Genomic DNA, 19,016 nt, shown 5'->3' with positions numbered 1-19,016 from the left:
AGTCCCCTATCTCCAAAATTTGGATTCTCAACATGCAATAAAGTAAATCATGCAACAACATATTTGGTTATGCTTATTATTCACATCAAAATGATCAGGTCCTGATGTAGTGCACATGTCCCCTATAGTGTCCTCACCTTCTGCCAGCAGCCAGGCATTGGAAGTCCATCTGGTCCCTGTTCAAGCACACAAGAATATAAAAGATGCCAAGGTTACACAAGCTGCATACATGGTAAAAAGCTGACTCAGTAATATTGCAAATGTCACATATCAGTGCCTAGTTATGGGTGAGTTTACTACTTTTCAGATGTATTATCACTTAGCCATACTGATTGTTTTGAAATCAACACATTTTAAAATATCCTTTACAGGGAACCTGTCACATTTAGAAATGCTATATATCTGCAGATGCTGGGGTAATCTGCAAGTAAATAGCGCTTAAATCCTGGGGGTGCGGCTAAAGGGGGAAAATTAAGTTTTAATCTTCCTGTAACCGTTCTCTCTGAGTTACTGGCATGGTGGAGTGACGTACTGCTCTGCACCATGTGTGTGCAGCATATTTGTGCAGAGCAGAATGTCAATCAAAGTGCTGGGGAGTAATTACAGCCGCGCTCACAGCATAGTAAGCGGTGACATAATAACTCAACTGCGCCGCCCCGGTGAGAGCAATTACAGGGAGATGAAAACTTATTTTTCTCCCTGTGGCCACACTTCCAGTAATAGGATTTAAAGTGAACCTGTTACCAGGAATGCCCATATGAGGAAAGGACAGTACCTGTAAGTTCTCATATACAGCATTCTATAATGTTGTACATACTGTATGTCCCCAATCAGACAAGCAAGATAAGAAAAAGACCTTTTATTATACGCACTTACAGGGCGGTCCGGTCTGATGGGCATCTCTGGTCCGATGGGCGCTCCTGCGCAGGCGTACCTCTCTCTGTCCTGATAGAGGGCCGAGAGAAGTATTGTAGTGCGCATGCACCGGAGCTCTTTGGCCTTTTCCTGTGCATGCGCACTGCAGTACTTTCACAGGGCAGATAGAAATAGTGCAATACTGGACACTGTGTGAATGATGTAGGACGCGTCATCCACACGAAGCAAGAAGAGAGGACGGGATCGAAAGAAGAGAGAAGCCACTAGATCAAAACCAGCGACGCCCATCGGACTGGACCACCCCGTAGGTGAGTATAATAAAAGGTCTTCTCCTTGTCTTGCAGGCTGGATTGGGGGCATATATACAGCATATTAGAATGCTGTACATCAGGGCTTACAGGTACCGGCCTTACCTCATATGGGAAAAACCTGGTGACAGATTCCTTTAAATGCTATTTACCTGTACACTACCCTTATATCTGCAGGTGAATAGCATTTCTAGACATGTCAGGTTCCCTTTTAAGGCTATGTGCCCACGAAGTGTTTCTACTACGTTTCCGCAGCGGTTTTTCCGCCGCGGAATCGCTGCGAAAATGCTTGTTAATAGGTCTGCCAGCTATAGCAATGGTAATCCTGATGTGCTGTGCACATGATGCGGAAATTTCCGCTCAGGATTACCATTGCGGTAAAAACCGCAGCATGACCATTGTGCTGGCGTTTCCACCGCAAATTCGTGCCCATTGACTTGAATTGAACCACAGCAAATCAGCAGGTATAATATTGTGTTGGATTGTTAATGCAACCCTCTTCTCCCACTCTTGACACACTGATAGCAACACCGCAGAAGAAATACTAGCACAGGCTTCCAGTATCCGTTGTTTCAGATGCTGCACATCTCGTATCTTGATGGTATGGTGTGGTATATGGGGTACAAAGATAGTGGGGCCATTCTTCATCAATGGAAACCTCAATGCCACTGGATATCTGAAATTGCTACATGATGATGCGTTGCCCTCTTTACGCACTGAAGATGGCACTTTCCCTGAGTTTTTCCAACAAGGTGGTGCACCACCGCATTATGGGTGTCAGGTCCGAGCATTCCTACATGAACAGTTTCCTGAAAAGTGGACTGGTCGTCGTGGGCCGGTTGAATGGCCACCAAGGTCTCCCAATCTGATACCCTTAGACTTTTATCTTTTGGGTCATCTGAAGGCAATTGTCTATGCTATGAAGATACGAGATGTGCAGCATCTGAAACAACGGATACTGGAAGCCTGTGCTAGCATTTCTTCTGCGGTGTTGCTATCAGTGTGTCAAGAGTGGGAGAAGAGGGTTGCATTGACAATCCAACACAATGGGCTGCACTTTGAACACATTTTATAAGTGGTCATAAACTTGTAAAAAACTCATGAAAGAATAAAGTTACGTTAAAACCAAGCACACCATTGTTTTTCTTATGACATTCTCAATAGGTTCGATGTGTCACATGACCCTCTTCCCATTGAAAAAAATAAAGTTGGATCCAAAATGGCCAACTTCAAAATGGCCGCCATGGTCACCACCCATCTGGAAAAGTTTCCCTCCTCTCATATACTAATGTGCCACAAACAGGAAGTTGATATCACCAACCATTCCTATTTAATTTAGGTGTATCCATATAAATGGCCCACCCTGTAGATTCATCTTAATTCATTTCTAGTTGGTAACGGGGACTAAATGACTAAAGAATGGGAGATTTGTATTAGGATTATTAGAACACATACTGTAATAATTTCAGATACTAGAATACAAACCCATAAAGGAAAACTCTTCTAAATGTCACCATTACTTCAATATGTTGTTGCTTGCAATCCGATCTTATTTTATAGCACTGTCACTTATGGTCTATTGAATTATATCAAAGCTACTAGGTACACCAGTTCCTATTCATCATTCACCCATCTTGTATGAAATATACATTTGTGAAAATAATAATGGTTTATAGTAATAGTACCCTTTACACCGCTTGTTGTGATCATGAAAAACTTTATGTGACAGAATATTTTGCTGATTTTATTGTACATTATTTAAAGGGGGTATGTCAGTAGGATCAACGCTCCTAAGCCATTTATATGAGCACGTAGGTCATAGGAAGTTGAATAAAATGACACCTTGATATCTGTCTTATTCCAAAGAAATCCTCATTCTTCTTAGTATGTAAATTAGTTGTTAATATCTATAAATAAAAGGGGGCATTACCAGTGTGAGACATGTAATGACTGACAGTCTGCTCTCCTAATCTACATGTCTCATACTGGTAACTCCTGCTTTCATTAAAATTAAGCTCTGGAGTGGAGCCAGATTCGCAGGGAGATCTATGTACGGCCCATAGATCTTAACAGCCTAATTTACATACTAAAAAAATGTGGATTTCTCTGGAATAAAACACAGGATTGCAGGTATCAAAGTATAATTTCATGCAACTTCCTATGACTTTCAAGCCCATACACATGTTTTAGGAGGGTTAATCCTACTGACAGATTCCCTTTAAAGGGGTTGGCCTCATTATAACAATTGATCATCAACCAAAGGATAGGATTCATTATTTATGCAGTTCACAGAGATAGCCGAGTGCTATACTTGACTATCTCAATCAGTCCCATAGACAATGAATGTAGGGGTGGTCTGTGTGCACTACTATCACTTTTTTTAAACCAGGGGACTCCACTGATCCAATTCTTAAGATTAGTGATAGTCCAAATTATTCAAACCCCAGTTATCATACAAGGTGACAAGTTGTTATGATGGGCCAAACCCTATAATCATTTGTATGGTCTATTTCAGGCAACATTCCAATCAAACCCATCTTTAAAGGGAATCTGTTACCAGGTTTTTGCTACCCCATCTGAGAGCAGCATAATATAGGGACAGAGACCCTGATTCCAGCGATGTGTCACTTGTTGGTCTGCAATGCTGCCATTTTGATAAAATCGTTGTTTTCTCTGCTGCAGATCTAGCAATTATTTGAATGTGAGGGATCTATAACCCCGCCCACACCACTGATTGGCAGGTTGTACAGTATACACAGAAAGCTGCCAATCAGTGGTGGGGCGGAGCTATTCAGAGCTCATGAATATGCTTGACTACCTGACCTGGCAGCAGGCCAAGTAGTCCTCAAATGATGATCTCCTTCTGATTAGTGATTTTATCAAAACTAGAAGAAGCAGCCCAGTAAGTGACACATTGCTGGAATCAGGATCTCTGTCTCTACATTATGCTGCTCTCACATTAGGTGGCAAAAACCTGGTGAACAGATTCTCTTTAAAGATTAATCTGACTGTTTTCATGAACTGGAAAATAGAAATGGACAGTCTTTTACATCTGGAGTTTGCAATATGAGTTTGTTTTATATAATTTTTGAAACATACTATCAAAAAACGTAGCTGGTAAACAGGAGTATTGTCTAAGATCTACATTTTCATGATTTGGTGGTGGCAATAATTCCTAATTTTCTTTCTATGCATAATGAAGGGCAATAGAAAACAAAACATTAAACATTCTTCTCTTTTATGCAGTCTTTAAGCAGTCTATTCAACCATCCTGATACACAGGTAATCAATGTTGGGAGACAATGGCTAATTATAGGCATCTGAAATGAGATATTAAGGGTTTTCCCACAAAAGACACTTATCCACCACTGATTTGGGATTGAATAGAGCAATCCATTCATTGTTATTGGGAGGAGTAGATCCAACTGAATACAATGCTCAGCTATCTCCATCTCATAGACAATGAATGGAGCGGAGTTGCAGCCCCTTCAATTCAATCAGGCTGGTTTTGCATCTTATATTCCTCCCACCCTCCGCCTTCCCGACATGCAGTCTTGACCAAGAGGAGAGTACAATGCAGACTTCTGTGGCAGGAGTTAATTTCCCATGAGATAACATTCCTAGTTTCTTTTTTCCCTTGATATTTGCCATTGGGGGACACTCCCATAGCCTTTAGACTCATGGTAAGTGTGGCTTATTGGCCCCTCTGGATACAGTTAATAGCTAATAAACCTAAGGAGTTTGCCTTCCATTTATTGCAGATCAATTAAAAGTATTTGTCTTACTGAACACATTTGAGGAAATGGCTGAACAGACTATTAAAAAAGCTTACACGAAAAAGCAATGCAGGAGCTCATTTTTTTCTGATATTGTTTTTTATGTCAATTTTTTATGTTTTATTTTTTTTGGGCAAATGAAGATAAGTATTGTAACAATTATAAAATTAGATCTGCAACCTCCAGATATAAAGACACATAAGAAAGACAAAATAACAGATGTTTTATGCAATATGCATGCTTCATTTTTCCCCAGCACAGCAGCATAAAATGTCTGTATTCATCCAGATATTAGAATACACCGGTCTTTTGATCATGTTTTTGCTCTCTTTTGACTTTCCTAGGCTCTGTTCACACTAGCATCATGGCCTTAGTTATTATTAAAACTGTGAAAGTTATGATGGACTCGTTATATTAGATCCTAACTGATTCCATTGACCTGTGATAGATCCATCAGATTTTATTGACTGTACTTTCCTTGACATACAAGGGAATGGAAACTCTACAGAATGAACCCTAACATTAGTGTGAACAGATCCTAAAACTGGTGACTATTTTTTCTTCTTTCGTAACTCTACAGGAATAAGATAACCATATTTGCCATATTGGTACAAGGAATAGGATTTCTAGTATAATTTTAGTATGGGCAGGATTTAAGATTCATGCTGAGTTGAGGAGAGGAAGCTGTGAAGAAAACTACAGGGAAAGTTGAGTAAGTTTCACAAGGAATCTAAGCCATTATAAAGGGTGTGTAGAGAAAGGACTGGGCTGCAGGCTATTACGTCACTACATAAATGACCTATTTGTTTTCTGATAAAGGACTGTCTAAACTGTAGGCAGTCACAAGTTGCTGAGATAATCTCTTTATAGCGGTTATCCACATTTTACTGCAGGGTTATGTATCTGAATAGGCGGACACGCCAATGTTTGATCGCTTGTAGAACATTCTGAGGAAAAATACAGTGGAAGGACACACAGTGTTAGCACGTACATGGGTTAACAGTGGTATAAGGGTTGTCCACCTTAGGGGACAAATTTTTTTTACTTAAATGCATATATTTTGGGCTAAAAGTCATTTTTGCAATTGGGGTTCATTAAAAATGTTGCACCGTTTTGCTTTTACATGCCCTTTGTTTCCCTGCACGTTCCACTTTGATGCAGTCGCTGGTCATAAGTTGATGAGAGGAGCTCAGAAAAAGAGAGATAAGCGTTACAATCTCCCTATCAGCTCCTAATAGCAGGCTGACTGGTGGATTAACTTATTATGCAGCCAGCAATAGAAGAGGCTAGAGAAGGCAAACGGTGAAAAAATTTAAAATGAAACCCAATTGCAAAAATGAATTTTTAGCCAAAAATACATGCATTTAAAAATTGTTCCCAAAGGTGAACAACCACTATTTTGTTTAGTCATATGACAGAATAACTTGATCCATGCAAGATCATGCAGATTTGTTTCAATGCAAATGCTCCATGTGTGGTCTTTGCATTGGTGAGTAAGACAAGGGCTCACATGCAGGGGAGGAAAGGAAAGAGAAATACTGTACCAATTGGCAAGGGGCATCCAGCCCATCCAGGCCAGGCTGACCTGGTTCCCCTTTTTCCCCCTTTATTCCACGGAAACCCTGTTTGTAAAGATTAACTTGTAATGTTACTGATCAATAGAAACCTTTAAAATAAATGAAAAGCCTGTTCAAAACCAAAAGGAAAAGAAAAGAACAATGACAAAGAGCAAACATTCATTTTCAACCAAGATGGCAAGCACTATGCAAATGCTAACATTTTAGCAATTAATTCAATAGCAGATCAGATCTCATTCCATGATGTTGAACTGTAGTAGCTTCCAAGCAAACAGCGTCTTCAAATATGTGAGATTACCAATCATTTCTTAGGTATTCTACAAAATGAATGTAGAATTTATTTTTTGCATTGGTGGTTTTCTGAATGTTTGATCTTTGCAATACATATTAGATTTCATGGTTGTGATTACTCAATTTCTGAGACATACCAACGGGCAAGGTGCATCTAATCCAGGGGCACCCTGTTCTCCTTTCTCCCCTTTAGGCCCTTTTTTGCCTTTTTTTCCCTTTTCCCCCTGTGAATACAATGGTTTATAAAAAAAAATGTATCAAAAGGGTCAGCAGATGAGAGGTCTGAAGGAACATTTACCATGAGGCTGTGCTTGCTATGTTTGTTGATATGAAATCAGTCTATACTTGTTTTTTTTTTAGCATGTGAGCACTTAAAAGAGAGACTTCATTATAATTATGTTTATATGGATAACATGTGTAGGCATATGCTGTACAGGAATGTTTGTCTAGAATTTAATTTAAATCATCTAGCGCATCACAAGATTTTCAATAAGGAATCTTAGGCTACGACCCCACTTTCAGTATGTGGTCAGTATTTTACATCAGTATTTGTAAGCCAAAATCAGGTGAGGAACAATCAGAGAAAAAGTATAATAGAAACATGTGCACCAATACTTCATTTCTGACCCATTCCTGGTTTTGGCTTACAAATACTGATGTGAAATACTGACCAAATACTGATAGTGTGACCGTAGCCTTAGAGAATTTCTTCCACAGATAATCCTCAGCTTTCTTATGCAGAATTGGCGGAAATAAGTAGCATTTTATTTCCGCAGCTAATTTTCAGAACTTTTCTATTGTAGTGGTATTACAGAAACCTCTGCATGCCTCAATTCACCAACCTAACTCTCCCCTGTTCCATCTTTCTAAATTTTACTCAGAACGTGGTCTCTCCTATTCATCTGTCTCCACATCCTCCTTGCACCCAATAGCACTTGGCAACTGTACCTGGAAAGATCCTGGCTGGTGACCGGATCATGCAGCTTTATATGAAAATCCTTATTTATTAATAAGGCCGTATGAGAGGCCGAAACATCTACTGTCGCCCTGAAACTCGGTTTGACTGTTTTATTCTGTCTCACTTTATCTATAATAAATGAACTTTGCATCCATTGGAGTGTGCGATGAAATAATTTTCTATTGAATTTGATGTGGACGTGAAATGTGTGAATGTTGCCTTACAGACAGGTACAAAGGCAACTGGTGATGAAAAATTATTTTATTTGTCCTGATCTCAGATTGGGAGACCTAAAATATGGCCTGTTTTCTATATTTTTAGGTTCAAAGGGTACAACATACATGTATACCAGTAGTACTGCCCAATCACATGGTCTCTATGACCATGTGTGAATTGTTCCAAACCCACAAAGACTGTCTGCCAACATTACTTTAATGTGTGTGGGAGTCCCAGACAATTTATTGCTGGGGGAAATATCAATCCGGCATATCTGATTTCGGACTGCTGATCTTAGTGTTTTACTGGACATATTGCGATGACAAACATGTGAGGCGTGGCTTTCTCATAGAGAAAACAGGAGTGATTAGCCGAACAAGCACTTCTATGTATGGGAGAGAAGGCCGAGATGGCTGATAGATGAACAATCGGCCAAACAAATTTTCGGCCAACTGTCATCTAATGTGTGTGGTGGGGTTTATGTATGACATGGTAGGTGAAATTTCTTATCAGGAAAGTATAGACACATTAGAAATTCGGATTCCCACGTTATATCATTTTGACTTTGTCAATGTCTCTAGACATGCTCCTAATAAAGTATTTTAATGTAATGCTATGATGATACACGTAAATGTCCTTCATACCCATCAATAGGCTGTGAAAACTGATAAAAGCAGAAATTGGTATTTATTACCAAGGAAGGGAGGAGGAAACCACAAAATTAGTAGAACGACGGATAGTAGTCAAGGAAAGACTGGGAGATTATTCTGCGACCACTGTATAGTTTAGGCACAGAATGTGCAGAGTAATAAGAACTGTTAAATCCAGGGCTGATAGGGCATGGTTATCCACCAAATAAACCAGTTAGGTTTAGGGAAAGGAAAGCTTTAAGGGAAAAAGTAAGCAAGTAAAGTTATAGGAAAGTACATATAGGGAGAAGGAGGAGAAGGGAATGCACCCCTGGAAAGGAAACATAACACAAGACATTAAAACATTTTTGATCACTCAGTGGTAAATGAAGATGGTTTATGACAAAATAATGCAAAACAAAAGCAATTAAATCATTTAACGGAAAGCACAGAATTTACTATAATACATCTGTAGTGTGGTTAGAAATGTACTAAGCTATAAGAAAAATTAAGCCTGACCCTTTCTTTTCCAGTGTGCCAGCAATAGCCTGACATATAAGCATTTTTTTTTTGAGTGTGAGAGGAAACCAGAAGACCTGGAGTAAATCCAAGCGCCCACAGAGAGGATATATAAAATGCATGCAAATGCAATAACTGCTAATTAATAGTAACAGCCATGTAAAAAACCATACTGTGGAGTCACCCAAATACAAGGCTACAACACTGGGCTTACTTCAATGTGAAAGGATTCTTATCTTTGGAAGTTATCACTTCTCCATTGGATAGGTGGTAACTTCTGGTGAGTGGGAGTCTGACATCTGACCATTTTGATTCCCACCCGCGGAACCCATTTTCAGGAACTGTGGGGGTCCTATTGGTCAGACCCCCAGTAATCAGAAAGTTATCTACTATCTTTCAGGTGGGAGATAACTTCTGAAGATGGAAATAACCCTTTAATATTGTATTTTATCGCTCTGACTTCACCTTTTAGCAGAGTAGTAAAGGAGATTAGACTTGGGCTTATTGACTACAATGATGTGACATTCTGCAAGGTGATCAAAACATGCCAAAATATGTTGGGTCAGGTATGAAAAGAGCCTTCTGATAACATATTACATTGTTATTTTCTCCTATTTCAATGTGTTCAAGTATCATAATAATACTTTAAGAAGTTGTCTACCTGTAGCAAAATGACAGCATCCAGACCAGCAAGCGACACATCGCTGCAAGCAGAGTCTCAGGCCCTACATCATGCTGCTCTCAGATTACATAGCAAAAACCTGGTGACAGATTAGGTGCACAGAAGAGTATTTACTGTCCGAGACCAATATTATTCTATGCGGCTGTGAACATGTCCGATTTTATCCTCAGACAGAGATTGTCAAAGAAAAGAATCAAGCATTCCCAAGTTTGATCCAATACTCAGATCGCACTTGCCATGCAAGTAAATGAGTTCATGGGAAACATTGGACTGCTCTCGGATGACATCTGAGTGCCGTCCAATTTCAGTGCATTTACAGAATGGAGAAGATGAAGAATTTTTTTTCTCCATCTTCCCCTCATCCAAGAGAATCAGACCACGCTATGCTGGCACTCTGATCAAATTTGCATAATTGATCCGATTTTATCGGATTACAAACGATACGCTCTTGTGCACCTAGCCTTAAGATACGTTTTCGAAAACATACAACTCCTTTAGATTCTAGCGAATGGCAGTGTTAGTGATTAGATTTGTCTTTGAGAAAGGGCATAAGTCAGCATTGTAATTAGTTAGTTAGCCTGGAAATGATTGCATAGTCTCCAAATATTCTTATTTCCTTTCAGCTCTCATCCATTTTAATAAATCTTGAATTAAATAGTGTACGTATTTATTATTTTTATATTGATGTCAAATCAAAATTGTAGTTGTCATTACTGTCTAAATTTCTAATAAGAGAAATTGCTGTTGATGTAAAGTTTTGAAAATGACTAGCTCCCTCACAGGCCCACTGCTTGGATTGCCATTAGTCATGTGGGTAGTAATGACTAACTGTACTACTGACTCCTATAGTCATGTGATGCTTAAATGGACCTGAAGTCATGGACTGCCGACTTTTTCCTGCAGTGGTTTTGTCTAGAATAACCTTGGCGGGTCCATAGGTGTCTTAAAGATGCCATGTGTACTTGCGTACAGTGGATTTTCAATCTAAATTCATTGGAAACGTTTTGTAAAAGTTTTTAGAGCAGTTTTTAAGGAGGATTTTGAAGTTAATCGACTCCAAAAACTGTTAAAAAAAACTGTGTGAATATAGTCTTAGGCTACATGCAGACAAACATTTTTTAGATAGTTTATTTTTAAGCAGATCCATCTATTCATTTCAATGTTAATCCTCTTTGCTGTTCACTTTGACAAAAGTGTGATGGAAAAAAAGCCTATGCTTTGAAGCCAATGCTGATGGTATTAGCTCCAATTAGTCATATACAATGGGTACGGAAAGTATTCCGACCTCTTTAAATTTTTCACTCTTTGTTTCATTGCAGCCATTTGGCAAATTCTAAAAAGTTCATTTTTTCTCATTAATGTGAGAATACACTCTGCACCCCATCTTGACTGAAAAAAAAACAGAAATGTAGAAATTTTTGTAAATTTATTAAAAAAGAAAAACTGAAATATTACATGGTCATAAATATTCAGACCCTTTGCTCAGACACTCATATTTAAGTCACATGCTATCCATTTCCTTGTGATCCTCCTTAAGATGGTTCTACTCCTTCATTGGCGTCCAGCTGTGTTTAATTAAATGATAGGACTTGATTTGGAAAGGCACACACCTGTCTATATAAGACCTCACAGCTCACAGTGCATGTCAGACCAAATTAGAATCATGAGCTCAAAGGAAATGCCCAAGGAGCTCAGAGACAGAATTGTGGCAAGGCACAGATCTGGCCAAGGTTACAAAAAGAATTTCTGCGTTACTCAAGGTTCCTAAGAGCACAGTGGCCTCCATAATCCTTAAATGGAGGAAGTTTGGGACCACCAGAAGTCTTCCTAGACCTGGCCGTGCAGCCAAACCGAGAAATCGTGGGAGAAGAGCCTTGGTGAGAGAGGTAAAGAAAAACCCCAAGATCACTGTGGCTGAGCTTCAGAGATGCAGTAGGGAGATGGGAGACAGTTCCACAAAGTCAACTATCACTGCAGCCCTTCAGCAGTCGGGCCTTTATGGCAGAGTGGCCCGACAGAAGCCTCTCCTCAGTGCAAGACATATGAAAGCCTGCATAGAGTTTGCTCAAAAACACATGAAAGACTACCAGACTATGAGAAATAAGATTCTCTGGTCTGATGAGACAGAGATAGAACTTTTTGGTGATAATTCTAAGCGGTATGTGTGGAGAAAACCAGGAACTTCTCATCATCTGCCCAATACAATCCCAACAGTGAAACATGGTGGTGGCAGCATCATGCTATGGGGGTGTTTTTCAGCTCCAGGGACAGGATGACTGGTTGCAATTGAAGGAAACATGAATGCGGCCAAGTACAGAGATATCCTGGATGAAAACCTCTTCCAGAGTGCCCTGGAACTCAGACTTGGCCGAAGGTTCACCTTCCAACAAGACAATGACCCTAAGCACACAGCTAAAATAACAAAGGAGTGGCTTCAGAACAACTCTGACCATTCTTGACTGGCCCAGCCAGAGCCCTGACCTTAACCCAATTGAGCATCTCTGGAGAGACCTGAAAATGGCTGTCCACCAACGTTCACCATCCAACCTGACGGAACTGAAGAGGATCTGCAAGGAAGAATGGCAGAGGATCCCCAAATTCAGGTGTGAAAAACTTGTTGCATCATTCTCAAGAAGACTCATGGCTGTACTAGCTCAAAAGGGGGCTTCTACTCAATACTGAGCAAAGGGTCTGAATACTTATGACCATGTGATATTTCAGTTTTTCTTTTTTAATAAATTTGTAAACATTTCTACATTTCTGTTTTTTTTCAGTCAAGATGGGGTGCATAGTATACATTAATGAGAAAAAAATGAACTTTTTATAATTTACCAAATGGCTGCAATGAAACAAAGAGTGAAAAATTTAAAGGGGTCTGAATACTTTCCCTAACTACTATAAATGCCATAACAGTTTTGTAATTGTAAGACAGAAAAATAAGAAATGTATAAGGACGTTTTGCTAAACTGCTTAAGCAACATTTTTAAAGCCAAGGTTGGTAACTGAACATTGCTATTATATTCCCAGCACCAAAGTTCTCCTAACTATATTAAAAATGGAGTTGGACTGCATGACATTATGAAGTTTAAATTTATATTTGCTAAACAGCGCTGTAGCGTCGGCGTCCCTGCCTCCTGCTAGGCAGGGACGCTGTTCCCCTCACCTCTCCGCTCCATGCCCGGCGTCCTCCTCCCGCTCTGCTGGCAGCTCGCGCTGCTTCCCGGCCACTGTGCTTAGGGCGCGCGCGCGCTCCCCCTCTCTTAAAGGGGCCGCGCGCGCCGTCCTAAGGAGTCCCCGGCCAATGGCCGGAGGACCTCACCATATATAAGGCACCTCCTCCAAAATGGAGGTGCCCGAGCAATGTTGTTGCAAAGCCTTCACTCTGCTTCAGCCCTCAGGTCCCGTTACCAGTTACCTGCCAGTCACCTGCCAGATTCCTGCTTGTTACCTGCCAGTCACCTGCCAGATTCCTGCCTGTTACCTGCCAGTCACCTGCCAGATTCCTGCTTGATACCTGCCTGATATCCGCTTACCTGCTTGCAAGCCTGCGGTCCGACGGTCTGCCTTCCGACACCTGTCAGTCTGTCTATGGACCAGCCTGCCTGCTCACCTGGGAGCGCTCGCCTGCTATCTGCCTGCTAGCCTACCTGGAGGCTCAGCCGTCACTTGCCGTGACCACCTGCCAGTCCAGAGACTCTTGCCCGCTCACCTGGGAGCGCTCACCTGCTACCTGCCTGCTAGCCTACCTGGAGGCTCTGCCGTCACTTGCCGTGACCACCTGCCAGTCCAGAGACTCTTGCCCGCTCACCTGGGAGCGCTCACCTGCTACCTGCCTGCTAGCCTACCTGGAGGCTCTGCCGTCACTTGCCGTGACCACCTGCCTGTCTAGAGACTCTTGCCCGCTCACCTGGGAGCGCTCACCTGCTACCTGCCTGCTAGCCTACCTGGAGGCTCTGCCGTCACTTGCTGTGACCACCTGCCCGTCCAGAGACTCTTGCCCGCTCACCTGGGAGCGCTCACCTGCTACCTGCCTGCTAGCCTACCTGGAGGCTCTGCCAACACTTGCTGTGACCACCTGCCCGTCCAGAGACTTTTGCCCGCTCACCTGGGAGCGTCCACCTGCTACCTGTCTGCTAGTCTACCCAGAGACTGTCCCTGTCACTTGCTGTGACTACCTGCCCTTCTACCCAGAGACTGTCCCTGTCACTTGCCGTGACTACCTGCCCTTCTACCCAGAGACTGTCCCTGTCACTCGCCGTGACTACCTGCCCGTCTTCCCTAGGAGCCACCCGCTTCCTTACAAGGACAGCCCCCTTGTATAAGTTGCTCAGAGGTTCCGCCTCCCAGACCCGTTACAAGCGCCCTTAGACACATCAGCCTTTATGACTATTGCTAGAAATATTGAGTTGCTAAGGTGGGCCTAGTGCAGATTTGGAAGAATAAGATGTAGGTTGAGAATGCTATGCCATCAGATTGTTATGGTATGTTTGTATGATTGTAGCTATTTTTTTTATTGAAAACTTCAATTTGTGGACACAGTAATAAAACAATTTGTTCTTTGTGCAATTTACTGATAGTAATAATCGCTTTTCCCAGTATCTTTGTCAACATGTATAAATGACTAAGCACACTGGGAAGTTACTATCCCAGCTTGGGGGAAAAGTTCTAAGGGCAATGCTCATAGTCCAAGCGATCACTAGTGTTTGGCACACAGGAAAAAGATTGGATTTATAGAACTATGATAAAGTCAAGTAAATTCAGGGACACACTTGCAATATTAACATCCACATAACACTCTGGTCACCTTTTCTCCCCTTTCTCCAGGGTCTCCTTTCTCTCCTCGAGGACCAGGAAAACCCTGAAACAATATACAAAATTACCTTGTCTAACTATATGCACTGGAGAGATTGCAGGGAACTAAAAAGGGTTGTCCATAAACAACATATCACTTATCCACTGGACAGATGATAAATGTATGATCACTGGAAGGCAAGTTGATCCCAAGAACAAGGGGCGCTAATTCACTTTGTAAATGGAGTGGTAGTGAGCAAGTGCGATCACTATCCTATAGACAGTGAATGTAGATTTAGTCAATACACGGGCGGATGATAATGAGGCCAATCTGGGCTACCGTCTAGTCCCCAAAACTCTGGAGGTGCCAATGGTTAAATTACCTGCATGAAAATCTGACTGTAGCATTGAGCAATCCAGGAGGGAGCTTGGAAATGACTTCCTGCAGCTCTCCAGTCATTGGCATGCCATGAGATTGGGTATGGTACCAGCATAAAAGAAAAATAGGTTTCTTCCTCATCCCACATGTCCCCACCACCACTGTGCACATCTACGTATCTAAGACACACCTCTGTAGAGAAGTTTGTGAACTGGGCAGCATAGTGCGGCCTATTAAAGGAAAAAGCTGGACCTGATGGTCGCGATAAAATCAAACATCAGACTCACTCGCAGGAAAGAATTTGGCTGAGGCAGCTTCAATGTTGTTTTTAGTCAATATAATATAAGGTCAATTTTGCTACTTATTTAGATGTGCCATATCTTCACTAGTGAGCTGATTTCTAGCATATTTTCTAACTGTGTGTTACACTGGTTGATAAGTACTCCCTATATACAATTGGTCATCCTATGTTGCCTACCTATCTACAATTTGTCACCTGCTGCACTACTTTGTTCAAGTAATTGTTCTTTAGGCTGTGTGCCCACTATGCGTTTTTTAAGCGTTTCCGTAGCGGCAATTCCGCTGCAGAAATGCTTAAAAAATGCTTGGTAGAAGACCTGCCATGTTCCCCAATGATAATCCGCATGTGCTGTGCACATGCTGCGGAAATTTCCGCTGCGGATTATCATTGCGGAAAAATCTGCAGCATTATCAATTGTTTTGTGGAATCGCTGCGTTTTCGCCGTCATTGACTTGCATTGGACCGCATGACATCCGCATCATTGCATCTGCACATGCGGATATCATATGGATATCATGCGGTTCAATGTGCGGATAGTACCCGGGTTTGGAGAACAGGAGACTCTCCTCCAGACCCAGGTACCATAGTACCTGTAAAAAAAAGAATAAAATAAAAAATATACATTATACTCACCTTCTGATGGCCCCCGGAGTCCTTAGCGATCCATCCTGGCTTCCCGGCAGCTCGCGGTAGACTAAAGGACCTGCGGTGGCGTCATTTTAGTCATGTGACGGGTCACGCGACCGCTGACGTCGGCGGTCGCATGACCCGTCACATGACTAAATGACATCATGGCAGGTCCTTTTAGACTATTGCGAGCTGCCGGCAAGCCAGGACGGATCGCTAAGGACACCGGGGGCCATCAGAAGGTAAGTATAATATTTATTTTTTATTTTTTACCATTCTTTTACGGTCATACTATATAAATCCATGCCGTTTGCATGGATTTATATAGTGTGACCAAGTTGACAAGCACTTTCCAAGTGATGCTAAAATCGCTTGTCAACCCGCATGTGAAATTGCATGTGAAGAACGCTTCACTTCTGCTTGTCCCTGGCAGGAAAATCGCATGTACAATCCGCATGTACAATCCGCATGTACAATCCGCATGCGTTTTTTCTGCCAGGGAGATGCAGAAACGCTCAGGAAAAATCCAGAGCATTTCTGCATCGTGGGCACATAGCCTTACAGAGCATACGATCGTAGGTTGCTTTACATGATTTATTACATAATATGTATATGGTGACATAGTTGTACATTTAAGAAATGTACAGTAATATTAAATGGGAAAACTGGGAGGTGATCTAGAGCTACATAGCCTCATGACTTGTTTCATGTCATTGTCAAAACACAGTCATAAAACTCTATTGTGGCACTCTGTGGTTAGGTTAACCTGCATGAAAAAGGGCAGGTTCTTCGATTTCATGGTAAAAATATTCTACATCTATTCATTGTTTCCCACATGTGTGCTTGTGTTTTCACTATGAACACTGGAAACAAATGGGTTAATCTGCGCTGCCATCAAAGGATGATGATAAGACTGGAATCGATTTTTGTGGTTTATTAGTCAACACATTTTGTAGTTTCACACTTACAATGGTTTTGTCCTGATGAAGAAGTTTGAAACTTCAAAATGCATTGACCAATAAAACGCAGAGATTGATTCCTGTCTTCTCATCATCCTTTGAAGACAGCGCAGTTTTAACCCATTTGTTTCCAGTATTCTTGATTCCTTCTCCATGGGTCTGCAGCAGCCAAAGTCTTTTTCAGCAGTTGTGTGCACACAACCTGATCAGGTGAGCACAATAGTGCATTTTCTTTCCCAAAGCATTTACCCAGACCCTATTGAACTTTTTGTCCTTTCCAGCTTTTTCTCCTAATCCTGTGTTTTCATCATGTGACCCCACCATGTGACTTGTAAAGTGACATGTCACCTAGCATGTGACCCATTCTCACATCTGACAATATGTTAGGTGACCAGGAGGAGCCTGTCTGAACAGCTTGGGACTTTGGGTAAAGAAAATCTTCCCCACACCTGTAAAGCTGAACACCACCTCATCCACACAGGAGACCTAAGCCTACCATTTTCTGAATTGATGTGGGTCCTTATAGTCAGTCCCCCAGTGATCATACATTTATCACATATACTATGGATAGGTGATATATTTAGTTTATCGAACAACCCCACTTAGATATCTACTTTCTGCAAATCTTTCATGGCATCATGTGGAAACCTTGTTTTGCATTAATTGCAGATTTATAGGAATGTATTTAGTAGATTTGTGATATTCCTTTTTGTTTTTCTATTATGTTAATTTTTGATGAGAGACCTGCTAAAAAAAACTTGATCCTGCATCAAGTATACTGTACTTAAAGGGGTAGTCCAACATACAAAGTAATTTTTATCCTAAATCACTATCTATCTAAACTAATTTCTAATAAACTTGAATTAAAAATTCCCTATCCTTCCCTAACTACACTAACTGCCACAGCCTCTGCCCCCTCCCTCAAATGAAGAGTCATCAGTAGTGTCACTTGCGGCGGGCGTCGCTGGTCACTGCATGCCAGGTAGCCTTCCAACACACACTAACAGTGCGCTCTGTTGCCAGCTAATTACTGCTCATCAGAGCTGGCATCAGAGAGTGCGCTGTCATTGTGCACATCACACAGTGCACATTGAACAGAAACAAGCCCAGACCCTGAAACGAGTGTCACTAATGACATTTTGCTTCAGGGTGGGTGCAGAGGCTGCAGCAATGACCGCCCCCTGATGATGCTTCGTTTGAGTATCCCAGCAACTCTCAAACAAAGCGTCATCAAAAAAGGAATTAGTGAAAAAAATATATATAGAAAAGCAGTTAAACAATGTAGTTGGGGAAGGATAGGGAATTTTTAATTCAAGTATATTAGAAATTAGTTTTAGATGATGGCATTAAATAGGGATGTAGGAGGAATATTACTTTGTATGTCAAACCACCCCTTTAATATTCATTTTGTACCATATGACTTCTTGTTTCTACTGCAAATATACTATGCTATCAAGCTATCAAGCTAAGCCTGGCTATTCTCAATGTATCAAAATCTTGTTCAAAGAAATATTAGAATATATTATAACTGTGCATTTACTATACTGTACAGTAAACAAAAAAAAGAAAAGATGAAACAGGAAAAAAAAGAACAAAAACATGAAAATGGAATGTTTTTGGTATGTACATACAACATGCACAGACCCATTTTTCATCCATATGACTTACATCTAAACCAGGCTCCCCATCTTTGCCCTGTGGGAAAGATTGTGACATTTCTGATTAATGACAGCATGACCTTTATCACTGCCGATGAATATACTGTAGGTATCAGTAACTGTCATTCATTGCTTCTAAAGTCTATCTTATCTCCAGTCAAGCATTGTGCCCGCTATGGAGATATTTCAGGCTTGTTAATTTTACAGTAACACAGACAAGCAGGAAATAATCCTATGTATAATACCACATACTGTATATATTATACTCATATACAGTTGAAACCAGAAGTTTACATACACTATATAAAAAGACACATATGCATGTTTTTCTCAATATCTGACATGAAATCAGAATAAACCTTTCCCGTTTTAGGTCAATTAGGATTACCATAATTTTTAATATTTGCCAAATGCCAGAATAATGAGAGAGAGAGAATGTTTTAAGGCATTTTTATTACTTACTGCAAAA

General features: G+C 41.0%; 1 protein-coding gene and 1 long non-coding RNA gene across 2 annotated transcripts in view; one reads left to right on the top strand and one right to left on the bottom strand.

The window, feature by feature from the left end:
- The window catches only part of COL25A1 (collagen type XXV alpha 1 chain), a 686,464-nt gene that overhangs the window by 21,346 nt on the left and 646,102 nt on the right, over positions 1-19,016 (bottom strand). The window contains exons 35-38 of the mRNA XM_073640961.1: positions 18,558-18,584; positions 14,637-14,690; positions 6,505-6,582; positions 138-176 (exon numbers count right to left, since the gene is read on the bottom strand). Coding sequence (XP_073497062.1) covers positions 138-176; positions 6,505-6,582; positions 14,637-14,690; positions 18,558-18,584 — 198 coding nt within the window. The remainder of the gene's footprint in view (positions 1-137; positions 177-6,504; positions 6,583-14,636; positions 14,691-18,557; positions 18,585-19,016) is intronic.
- The window catches only part of LOC141154672 (uncharacterized), a 344,314-nt gene that overhangs the window by 254,189 nt on the left and 71,109 nt on the right, over positions 1-19,016 (top strand). The window lies entirely within an intron of this gene.

Source organism: Phyllobates terribilis, unplaced genomic scaffold (genome assembly GCF_046119375.1).
Source record: "Phyllobates terribilis strain yellow unplaced genomic scaffold, ASM4611937v1 Scaffold_1__5_contigs__length_1240528914, whole genome shotgun sequence".
Classification (NCBI taxonomy): Eukaryota; Metazoa; Chordata; class Amphibia; order Anura; family Dendrobatidae; genus Phyllobates; species Phyllobates terribilis.
This window is presented reverse-complemented; position numbering and strand designations above follow the sequence as displayed.